The sequence below is a fragment of the Nannospalax galili genome, unplaced genomic scaffold (genome assembly GCF_000622305.1).
Source record: "Nannospalax galili isolate Female #2095 unplaced genomic scaffold, S.galili_v1.0 scaffold332, whole genome shotgun sequence".
Taxonomy (NCBI): domain Eukaryota; kingdom Metazoa; phylum Chordata; class Mammalia; order Rodentia; family Spalacidae; genus Nannospalax; species Nannospalax galili.
Genome location: NW_008333794.1, coordinates 406,622 through 418,846, shown reverse-complemented (window position 1 = coordinate 418,846; position 12,225 = coordinate 406,622). Strand labels below are relative to the sequence as shown.

General features: G+C 45.5%; 1 protein-coding gene across 3 annotated transcripts in view; it reads left to right on the top strand.

Moving 5' to 3' along the window:
- Positions 1-8,885, top strand: part of Isy1 (ISY1 splicing factor homolog) — a 31,086-nt gene extending 22,201 nt beyond the window's left edge. For 2 of the 3 annotated variants that reach the window (XM_029561317.1, XM_029561316.1), the window contains exons 8-11: positions 2,623-2,745; positions 3,766-3,887; positions 7,501-7,587; positions 7,956-8,885. In XM_029561317.1, coding sequence (XP_029417177.1) covers positions 2,623-2,745; positions 3,766-3,887; positions 7,501-7,587; positions 7,956-8,063 — 440 coding nt within the window. In that variant the 3' untranslated portion in view covers positions 8,064-8,885. The remainder of the gene's footprint in view (positions 1-2,622; positions 2,746-3,765; positions 3,888-7,500; positions 7,588-7,955) is intronic. The other variant, XM_008828540.3, reaches the window with a different exon arrangement.
- Positions 8,886-12,225: the final 3,340 nt, after the last annotated feature.

The following is a 12,225-nucleotide window of genomic DNA, read 5'->3' as shown; positions in this document are numbered from 1 at the left end:
TTATATTTATTAACATTTGCTTATTTATTGTATATGGGGGAGGGTACATGTATACCACAATGTGTGTGTGGAGGTCAGAGGACAACTTTGCAGGAATGGTTCTCTCCTTCCTCCATGTGGGTCCTGGGTATTGAAGTTAGGTTATCAGACTTGGTGGTACTTTTACCCACTGAACCATCTTACTGCCCCATTTATATTGTTTTAAAATATATTTTATTTTTCTTCTGTGTTAGGAAATTGGACCTAGGTCCTTGCCCAAGCTAGGTACCAACCTGTATACCCTCAGCCTGCTAAATGTATTTTTATTTCAGTTGTAGGTTTTCTTGTTGATATGGGGCCATGCAGTGTTGTGTGAACTTGAGCTCAAGTGATCATTCTGCCTCAGTCTCCTGAGTTGTTGGAACCATAGACATGTGCCATTATGCCTGACTCAAGAGTGATGTACCTTTCCAAATGTGGTGGATGGCACATGCCTTTAATTCCAGCATTCAAGAGACTGAGGTAGGCAGATCTCTGAGTTTGAGGCCAGCCTGGTCTACATAGCAAGTTCAAGGCCAGCCAATGAGACCTTATCTCAAGAAAAAAAATGTGATGAGCATAAGTCACTCTCACCCAGTATAATTAAAACAGCACAGAGGGAATTCAAGGCCCCTTGCTGCTCCATCCCAGGGCTCTAGTAGAGGTAGGAACCATTATTATATTTATATTCCTTTCTAGGTCCTTTTCAAGGCACTTATGTCCTTATTTCACCCTTACTGGTGAGAGACTAATCCATCTCCACTGACTTAAAGTGGATTTTTCTTTTCTTTCACATGATTGCATTTAAAACCAGATCCCATGGTTGAGAGGAACACTGTGCTCTGACTTCAGCCATTTTGATCACAGGACATGGACCAAGAATGGCAGATAAAGTTGCCATTACCACCTTCAGTCCCAGCACTCAGGAGGCAGAGGCACCATCTCTGTGAGATTGAGGCCAGCCTGTTCTTCATAGTGAGTTCCAAGCCAGCTTGGGCTACAGGGGGAAAGAGAAAAAACAAAAACGTGTGAGTGTGTGTGTGTGTTTGTATGTGTGAAGTGTGAGTGTACACATGCCTCTGGTGGTAGAGGTCAGAGAATACCCTTTTGGGAGTCAGTTCTCTCCCATCTAGTTTTGAGGAAGAACCTCTTGCATTGTTTCTGCTGTGCTGCGTTTGCTAGGCTAGCTGGCCCTTGAGCTTTGTGGTGATTCTCCTATTTCCCTCTCTCATCTTGCTATAAGAGTGCTGGGTTTACAGGTGTGTGCTACTGCATCTGACTTTTTTACATGGGTTTAGGGGACTAAAGTCAGGTGATCAGGCTTGCAGAGCAATCACTTTTACCTGCTGAGCCATCTCCCTGTTTTGTTTGAGACAGGGTCTTATTAGGCAGCCCAGTCCAGCCTGGAACTTGTTATGTCATTCAGGCTGACCTGCCAAGTGTAGAGATTAGACATGTTTGCTACCATGCCCTGGATTAATGAAATTGATTATTGAATCTAATTACTAATTGAAATGTTCATACATTTGCATTTTTTCTTCTTTAGATGTCAACTTTGATTTTCCTTTGAAAATTACTGTAATATTCTGGATATTCATTCTTAGTCTGAAATATTTCTTCAGAATATTTTTATTTGGTCTTGTAGTTTTCTTTCTCTTTTCTTTTTGTCTTTTTGAGACAGGATTTCCCTGTAGCCCCCAGCTGACCTGGAACTCACTATGTAGATTAGGCTGGCCTCACAGAGATCCATCTACCTGCCTCTGCCTCCTGAGTGCTAGGATTAAAGGCATGTGCCACCACACCCATCATATTTAGGTTTTATACCAATTAACATTATTACATTTCCTGTGTTACTAAAACACTTTGTGAAATAGCATTAAAGAGGTTGCAGGGCCTCCCATCCTACACACATCCTGTGATGTATAATGTTAGATTATTCCCAGCATTTCACTATTGTATGAATAGTGCTGTGATGCACTTCTGTGCATAAAACTTTATTATGGACTTAACGGGTTTTGGGGGGATTGCTCCTGGACTTGCTAAATGCACAGTTTACTATTGAGCTACATCTCTAGGTCTGTTTTATTTCAATTGGGATAGATTTCATTTATTTACTTGTTTCTTATTTTACTTTTGTGATGCTGAGGATTAAAACCAGGGCCTTGAGCATGTGAAGCAAGCACTCTGCCACTGACCTATACCCTTAGCTCAAGAATAGATTCCTTCTTTTTTTTTGAGGGGGGAGTCTTTTTGAGACAGGATCTCCCTGTAGCTCCAGCTGGCCTGGAACTTGCTATGTAGACCAGGCTGGGCTCGAACTTACAGAGATCTGCCTACCTCTGCCTCCCAAGTGCTGGGACCAAAGGTGTGCACCACCACGTCCGGCTTGGATAGATTCCTTCTAAATGCACTAATTGAACCAAAACTTCAATTTTAGGAAGGGTAGCCCCCCTCATTTGGTTCCATGCATGATAAACAGAAATGATGATTTTGTGGTATTTTTATAGCCATGTGTCCTTGTGGCTCTCACACTATATGGGGAGAAGGTTTGGTTCAAGGGTTATCATGATGTGACTGCAGCTAAGTTGCTACTGTTTCTTATAGCCCTTCCTCCTCCCAGAAAGACACGTGCTGAGCTCATGAAGGCAATTGATTTTGAATACTATGGTTACCTGGATGAAGATGATGGGGTTATTGTGCCTTTGGAACAAGAATACGAAAAGAAACGTATGTCCACCTGGCTTCTATTCTCTCCTTTTTAAATTAAATTAAATTTTTTGGTCTTTTTTGAGACAGCTGGTCTGGACCTCACTATGTAGACCAGGCTGGCCTTGAACTCATAGAGGTCCTCCTGCCTCTGCCTCCCAAAAGACTGCTGGGGTTAAAGGCCCAATTCACACGCCACTATGCCCAGCTCTCTCCATTTTTTTTTAAATTAAATTTTCTTAAAATTTAATTTTTATTTTATGTGTATGCATGTTTTGCCTTGCATGTATGTAAGAGTAAAGAACTGGAGTTATGGATGGTTATTAGCTACCATGTAGGTGCTAGGAACTGAACCTGGGTGTTCTGAACCAGTGCTCTTAAACACACTCTCTAGCCCTGGTCTCGCCTTTGAAAATGGTTTTAAATGGTGCATGATACCAGTGGTGGGCTTTCATTGTTGCTAAGTGTCTTCACAGGTCTGGTGGTAACCTGACACCCAGGTGGCAGGTGAGGCACTCAGGATCACTCTGGGCCCAGAGCAGCAGGTAAAGCCATAAAGCCGCTCTGGCCTGTTCCTGTTGCCAGGAGGTCACTATTTGAACTTGTGAAGTGGTACCCATATCAATAGCTTTTAAACCTGCTTCAGGTGCAGCTGACACTTTATTGATGGAGAAGGAGGTGGTGTCACTGTATGAGTGTTTCCTTTCTGTAAAGCATACCACACCAGCCTAAGAAGAGCATCCATGGTAATCCCCATAAGCTTTGGAAGCACATGGGGGTAGGATTCAGCATGCTACGGCCCTGTGTCCTTCCTCTTTCATGTGGGCATGTAAGGAAGCTATTGGAGAGGATTTGGAAACATTCTCATAAAAGCTGCCTTGCACCTACTTAAGGCCAGAGACATTGTGGGGCAGATTGTCCTTTGCAGTCATTTTATACCCTCCAGGGCAGAATCAGGGTGTCCCTTTCTGGAGGGGACATCTTGAACTTTCCAGCTTAGTGAAAGCTTTCTAAATAGACTATATTCTTCTTTATCTTAAGTCAGAGCTGAGCTGGTAGAAAAATGGAAAGCAGAGAGAGAGGCTCGGCTGGCAAGAGGAGAAAAGGAGGAGGAGGAGGAAGAGGAAGAGGAGATCAACATCTATGCTGTCACTGAGGAGGAGGTACTGGCCTGGGTCCTGTCTGGCCCTCATTGTCCTCTGCTCTGAACTACAAAGTACGCCAGGGAAGAGGCTGGGTCAGGGTCAGATGGCTGTGATGACTTTTCTCAAGATCACAGGGAGGGTTCCAGACATGGCTGGCCTAGGGAACCTTTTTAACTGTGCATTAAAGTAGGGCTGATGTCCTTCCTTGTAATAGATCAGTCCTAAAGGATGCAGAACAGAGTTTATAAACCCATTGACATTATGTAAGCTTTAGTCCATGACCTTGGGACTTCTGTTCAGATGGCTCTTCAGCTGCTCTCCTGTAGTTTTCATGTCCACGTCACAGTTGGAAAGAAGCCCAGGGTGGAGAATGGGCTTTTGCAGAGGATGGTGATCAGGGATGGGGCTGTGGTCCATACTTCTCAGGCAGAACCTTTGGCTCTTCTGCAGGGTCCAGCACGTAGACACCTTGCTGTCTGGATCAATCAAAACATCTTTGATTTGCTATTCTGAGATGGGGAGAAACAGCTAATTTTCCATGTACAATTGAGGGTGTTTGCCTAGAATAAAGAAGCAGGTGCAGAGAGAGGTTTGATGACTTTGTAAATGTCTCACAGGATGTAGTAGGCTGGAACTTCCTCCTCAGGTCCAGCTGACCTACAGTGGAGATCAGTAGAGTCTGAAGTATTGTGCCCTGGACTTTCTCTGGGTGCAAATACTCACTTGATTCTTCAGCTGCTTAGTTACTGGCCTCTGTGAGCCAGGCTCAGCCAGGTGCAGGAACACAGCAGCCATACAAGCTCAGCAGAGGCAGTAGCTTGTAGTCCAGAGAGGCAGTGCAGGAAGCAGGGGCAGTATGGCCTGTGCTTGTTGAATTGATTCTTCACCTGTGATCAGGATAACCAAGGGGATTAACAGGGTTCGGAGAAGGGGGCGAGCACCAGGCAAAATGAGAGTCACAAATGGCAGGCCAGTGGTGGTGCACTGGACACGTAGTGCTAGTGGAATGAGGCTGAGGAGGGGTTTCCATGGGAAACCATGGAAAGGATTTCTTTATCCTTTGAAACATCATAGTTTTAAAAATTATTTTGCTTTGCTTATTTTTGTGGTACTAGGGAAATAAGCACTCTACCACTGAGCTTTATCTCCAGGTCTTTTTATTTTGAGACATGATTTCACTAAGTTGTTCAGGCTGGCCTTACTGTTACTCTGTATCTCATGCTGGCCATGAATTTGTGGTCAGCCCTCCTGCCTCAGCCTTCTGAGTGGCTGGGATTATAGTTTTTTGCCACAAGACCTGATTTATAGGCCACTGCAAAGAGTTTGCAGAAATCCTGTGTGTCTCTTCACCCAGTTTCCTCAGTGTCTGCATATTATATACCTGCAGCAGAGCAGCACATCACACATGTGGATCATGTCACCATCTCTGTAGAACAGTGTCCACATGCCCTGGTGCAGTCATATATCCCTGTCTATCATCTCTTATTGCTGGCAAATTGATCTCACTGTCTGTGATTTTGTCATTTCAGGACAAAACTAAAAGCTGGAGCTGTTGTAGGGCCATGATGTTTTATAAATTGAATCTCCCCATGCGTGTATTTTGGAGGTGGCATTTACACTAAGCCCAGTCAGTGCCTTTGAGAGCCTTCTGGTTGTTGAGTTCATTGATTTCTTCTTTTTTGGCCACTGAGTGACGTTCCGTTTATACTTTATCTTAGCCGAAAGGCTGAGAAGCCATAGATCCAAACAGAAAAGTGTACAAGTCATGAGGAGTGTGGGTTGCCAAATTTTCTTATGGTGAACACACATATAACAAATAGGCAGGAAGAGGCAGGATGTGACCATAGTAAACAAAGTCCTGTATTGGGGTTACTCTGTGCCTGTGATGACCCACGTTTTACCTGTTGCTGACCTTTAGCTATGCATGGAATTATGTAACTTTTGTGTCTACTGTATACCTTGGGGCTCTAACAAATGGGGTTACTGTGAAGTTTCTTGTTTGTGTGTGATGTTTACAGAATGTGTACTAGGAATGGAATTACTCCCAGAGCATAGTGTAGGCATGTGTTTAGTAATTTCAGACACAGCCAGTTTTCCAAAGTACTCATCCCAAGCTTCTCACTGACAGCAGTGTATGAGGGGTTTCCCCCAAAGAGTCCAAACTTGCTCCTTTCAGCAGCCAGTGTGGGGCATCTGGTACTGAAACTGGCTCACAGTGGGTTCCCAGCACATCACCAGAGTCCTCTCACTTTGAATTCCAGGTTATTTTTTAGTTACTAGTAACTGACTGTGCTGGATAGCTTTAGTGTCAACTTGACACACCTGGGTTGAGGGAGCCTCAATTGGGGAATTGCCTCCATTGGACTGGCCTGTGGCCATGTCTAAGGGCATCTTCTTGATGAGTGATGTAGGAGGGCCCAGCCCACTGTGGGTGGTGCCACCCCTGGGCAGGTGGGCCTATGTTGCATAAGAAAGCAGGCTGAGCAGGGGCCAAGGGAGCAAGTCAGTAAGCAGTGTTCCTCCATGGCCTGTGCTCCAGCTCCTGCTTCCAGGTTCCTGCCCTGAGTTCCTACCTTGGACTCCTGATGAACTGTGACCTGGGAGTTGTAAGCTGAATAAACCCTTTCCTCCCCAAGTTGGTATTGATCAGAGTGTTTTGTCACAGCAATGAAGAAACAAACTAGGACACTGGCTCACATGTAGCCTAAGTTGATCTTTCTTTTCTGAATGATATATATTTAAAACTTAAAAACTAAGCTGGGTGTGGTGTGCATACCTTTAATCCCAGCGCTTGGGAGGTAGAGACAGGTGGATCTTTGTGAGATTGAGGCCAGCTTGGCCTACATAGTGAGTTCCAGGTCAACTGGGGCTATGGGGAGGCCCTGTCTGAATCCCCCCACCAAAAAACCCCTCAAAACAGAACAATAAAAAATAAGTAATACAGAAGGTACAAAACCAAAGTGTATGCAGATATGTAACAAGTATTTTCTTTCCTATTCCTGCTTTCTGTCCACTTAGTTCTCAATAGTTTATAGTCTTATTTTCTCTCCTTATCCAGAGGTAGCAGAAAACTCTTCTGTTGCTTTTATTTACTGAGTCTTAAGAGTCTCCCTTCTTAGGGCCAAAACTTCCTTGTTCTTTTCCCTGCCTCTCTTCCTCCTTCCCTCCCTTTCTAACAGCTGTGGGATTGTGCTTTTAAAATTTTTTAAAAATTATTTTTAAGGGCACAAGGCCCTGGGTTCAGTCCTCAGCTCCAGAAAAAAAAAAAAAAAAAAAAAAAGACAAAATAAAAAAGATTTTATTTTTAATTATGTATATGTTTGTATGTCTGTGTGTGGGTATGTGCCCTTAAGTGCAGGTGTCCTCAGAGGCCAGAGGCATCTGATCCCCTGGAGCTGAAGTTCCAGGACATTGTGATCTGACCATCATAGGTACTAGGAACAAGTTAGGAACTGAACTGCTCTTAAAGAGCAGCAAGTGCTCTTAACCACTGAACCATCTCTCTAGCCCCGTGGCCCTTTTTTTATTGCTGTTTTTGGAAATTGTAGCTCAAGCTAGCCCAGAACTTGAAGCAGTCAAGTTCTTATGTGACTGGTAACCTGCTCATGGATTGTGTATATCTCTTTTACAGTCTGATGAGGAAGGCAGCCAGGAGAAGGCAGGGGAGGATGGGCAGCAGAAGTTCATTGCTCACGTTCCGGTGCCATCACAGCAGGAGGTAGGATGCAAGTTGTGTGCCCTGGGGACAGGGTGCTGCTGCCCAGTGGGGCCACTCTTCCAGTGCAGGATCATCTTTGTGGGTGTTTTTGTTCTTGTGTTCTACTGGGTAGCCCTGAATCCTGATCATGTGGCACTCATAATTGTGTTCACAAAAAGGTACAGGAATGCAGGGCCCTCTCTCTAGATGATGTGGCCAGCATGAGCTTTAGTCAGATGTTCTCAGAAGGAAATGGCTGGGTTCTTACAGATCCTCCAGGAATAAGTCTGGTGAAGGCCAGACTTCCTGACCATGTCCTTGCAGGTACTCCCCTGGTTGTGTTGTAGCAGGGATGGGCTAGGTGACTTCTTCATTGTGGATACCCACAGATTGAGGAGGCACTTGTGCGGAGGAAGAAAATGGAACTTCTCCAGAAGTATGCAAGTGAGACCCTGCAGGCCCAGAGTGAAGAAGCCAAGCGGCTCCTGGGGTATTAGGACGAGCCAGAGCCCTCCTTGGAGTCTGGAAGATCTGGTGGGTGTGCTTGTGACCCCCCATGGGCTCACCATCCCCATCACCACCTGGGCGGCGTGCCAGGCCGGCTGGTACCATGAGGCCCCGTGCCTTTCTCATCATTCATCTTGCTTTTTCTGGACCTTTTCAGGACATGTGAGCTGGTCTGATGGTGGGGTCCAGTCCCTGCCTCCCTGGCAGGCTGTCAGGGTATTGAAGACTACAGCCTTCACCTCAGTACATACAGATGCTTTTGCTACCATATGGATCCATTTATTTTTATTTTGGAATGTATAAAATCTCCATCAGTTGTCAGCTGGCTGCTGAAATTTTGTTCTGCCTTGTACTGTGCTCTTGGGAAGAGGACGACCAGTTAGTAGACAGCATTTAAAAAATGTAATTTTAGCCAGGCATGGTGGTGCACGTCTTTATTCCCAGCATTCGGGAGGCAGAGGCAGGTGGATCTCTGTGAGTTCAAGGCCAGCATGGTCTCCATAGTGAATCCAGGCCAGCTGTGGCTACAGGGAGACCCTGTCTCAAAAAGACAAAAAAAAAAAAAAAGTAATTTTATTAAAAGACATATCTTCCTTAGAAAACTGAAATGATGTATCTACCCTGAGGCTAAATCCCATGGGTCCTTAGCTGGAGTCATTCCATGTGCTGGGCACTGCTTTGCTTTACCTTGATCCCCTTCTGTGAGATCCTCCTTCATTCTCTCCTGCCTTAGGGAAAAGAATTGAGTTTGCAGCTTTTATAACCTGTTCCAGAGAGAGCTATTTTTAATTAAAGATTTTTATGACTGGAAACATTTATGCCTGCACCTTGTTCCATGGGGTAACTAGACTGAGATGGTATGTGGTCAGTCATGGAAGGCGCTGAGCACTAGGGAGGTATGGGTGCGGGGGGTATAGATAGTGGAAGGAATGGTACAGATCCCAGGCTCCATCTTGTACAAGCATCAAGCATCCCACCAGGGCCTTATGTCCACAGCTGAGGATGGCTGTGCTGTGCTCTGTCCTGTGTGGATGCACGTGGTGGGCACCCAGTGACTGTGTCCAAAGCACCACTCTGAGCTGAGTCTTTGTTACCTGTCAGGAACCTCCTATAAAGGACTACAACCCTGAGCAGTGTGGGACCCAGTCCTCCTACATCATGGGGTAATGGGGGCTGACAGAGCTATGTTGCTACAAGTAGCTGTGTTGGGAGATAAGTGGGACCAGCCAGCAGCTGGCCTGGCTGCCGCCTCTTCTTCTTCTTTTTTTTTTTTTTTTTTTTTGGTCTTTTTGAGACAGGGTCTCCCTGTAGCCCCAGCGGACTTGGAACTCACTATGTAGACCAGGCTGGCCTTGAACTCAAGGAGATCCATCTGGCTGCCTCTTTAAGGAGTCTGAGACCATGGGGAAAATATGGAAGGTTCTGAGTAAGGGAGGCAAGACCTAGTCAATGGGCAACTTGCTCTTGGAAGCTCCCTGAGGGAAGGGCTGGGCTGGTAGGGACTCTGAGCCAAGGCTACAGAGAAGAGGGACAGGTCCAAGGTGGAGCTTTGGTAGCCTTCAAAGGCAGGGGGATAGGGCACAGCACCACCTACGGCCTGGCTTATTTTGGGCTCAGGAAGAACTTGGGGCTTAGAACATGTCCTTCTGGGCCTCTGCCTTGATTTCCCTCCTCTGTTTTCTCTCTGATCTCAGCAGTCCTCTGGTGTGACCAGAGGCTTCAGAGAATCCTGGGGATAGACTGCATAGATCTGAGCCTTGGGAAGCATTGGGATGGTCAGGCTCAGGCAGATCCACCTCTGGGTTTACCGTAATTTTAAGGGGCACATTGGGCTGTGGTGTTTCTTACCCTAAGAAGAAGGAGTGTGCCTAGAGTGAGTTTCTTCAGAAAGCTGAGGGCTCTGGGCCTTCAGGGTATTAAGCTCTTCCCTGTGAGGGCTCCTTGGAACTTCCCTAGGTTGCAGGGTGCAGTTAGAGCTCATGTTTATGGAAACAGGCACCAGATGGAGAAGCATATGGCCAATCATTGTACCAGCGCCCTTGGTGGGGACCCCAACAAGGTACAGGCACTGTTGGCAGGTTTGTCCAGGATTGTCCAATGTGGGGCAAGTAAGTAGCCAACCTACTGGGGCCAGTGTGACTACTGGTATGGATGTGGTTACCTGGCCTAACTCTTTGTTCAAGGGGGTGAGGCCAGTTTTGGCAACTCTTGATTGCAGAAGTGGGTATGTGTGCTTTGACTCTGCCTGCTATTTCTAAAAAGATGACTTTTCATAGCTGTATTTCCATTCACTTCCCTATTTAGCCTACCGTCTTCCGGTGAGTCTAAAATACACAATCTACTATATTGCTTCAAGATAAATGCCACCTACCCCAATCAGGACTTCAACTGCTCTCCTCCCTACCCTTTCTTCCTCTGACTCCAAATTTCTGCTCTTGACTATACAAACCAGGAATGGATGGAAACTTTGCCTGGTCCATGGCCACTCTTGACCTAGAACATGTGCTCACAATATGGAGAAGTGGCAGCAGCCTCTTCCTGTTTCCTCACTGCCCCCAGGAAGGACCTAAGTAGGGAGTTTTTCACTTGCACAGATTTGTCAGGGAGGTGCAGGTCTGGTCCACCTCCCAACCTCTCTTGATGCAAGAATAGACAGGTTCCTAGGGTAGCCAATAGTAGCCTGCTTCCCTCCAACTCAGACCTGTGCCTGTGCACTGGACACTCTTTTCTTACAACCTCCTGGGACCTTGAAAGCAAGTCACTGTAGTGTTTGAGCTGTTTCCTCTTCAGTGAAGTCAGTGGTAAGAGATGAAGCTACCCACAGTTCCCCACTAACCAGAGTGTTTGTGGACAACAGAGGGGAGCAGATGATGCTGAAGTGGAGATTTGGGCTTTGAATATTTGGGCATTCCTGGGGATCTGAAAGGACCCTTGTAATCCTGTGAACAAGTATACTAGTGTGAGATCTCTTATAGGCAGAGTTGATGGGAAATGGGGGCCTGTGGAGTAGACCAGAAGCTGAGGCTAGCCCTAGTTTGGGGGTGGCAATTAGAAATGGGAGCTCATGTGGCATTGGTAGAGGTTGGAGGCCAGGGGCAGGTGGTCTGCATATTTTGAGTCAAAGCCTATAAGATCATCATGGGAGGGAGAGGAATTTGGCCAGTGTTGATAACATTTTGGGAGTCTGGGAAGAGAGAGTGATGCATGTCCTTTCTGTGGCCACTGGGTGAGCTGAGAGCTGCCTAAAGGGTCTCTTCATACCTTAGCCAGCAGCAGTCCAGAGCACTGAGGTCTCAGCTGCTCCCGCAGACCCTTGTTTATTCCTGCATTTACTTCTCTTAACATTTTGCATCAAGCATTCTTCTCTATTAAGGACACAAGGTATTATGGTTGGTGTCTGGTGGTTTTTGTATTCCTTCTTTAACTCCTATTTTTGATTGGGGTTACATTTTCAGGACTAGCTTTGGTGACACAAAAGGAGAATCAAGGTGATTGTTATGGGCTGTATATTTTAAGATGACTTTAGAAAGAAAAAGATGGAAAGAAAAAAAGGAGACAAGGAGGGAGACATGATTGTCCCTCTAACTAGGGGGAAGGAAGGGGCAGCTCTGAAACATAGCATGGTAGTTATGAGATACCTGGTCATGTACCAGCTAAGGTGGTGCCACATGTGGCAGTGGCTATTAACATCCATTCAGCCTACCATCTCTAATTTGCTTTAGGAGTGTCAAATCTGGCTGAAGAGTTGGCTTGGGGGTTAAGCACACTTGATGCTTTTCCAGAGGACCTGAGTTTGGTTCCTAGCTCACAACCACCTGTAACTCCAGGTTCATCATATCTGGCCTCCACAGGTACCACACATGTACATGGCATTCATTCTTCACAGACAAAGACATAAATAAGAATAAAATCTTTTAAAAAAGAATGTTAAATCCTTGGCTCATTTAAAAAAAATTGAGGTGTGCATTATTTCAAAATTTATGCTTGAGAGAGCACTTCATAGAAAATTTTTAAGGAAAAGTAGTTTATTGAGTACTGCATATAGCCAAATAAATTTTTAACAGCCCCATCTCCAGTGAGCATGATTCAATAAAAAAATGCCATTATACTCTTGAAAAATTTACTGTCAAAACAAGGAAATGCAGATTTTTT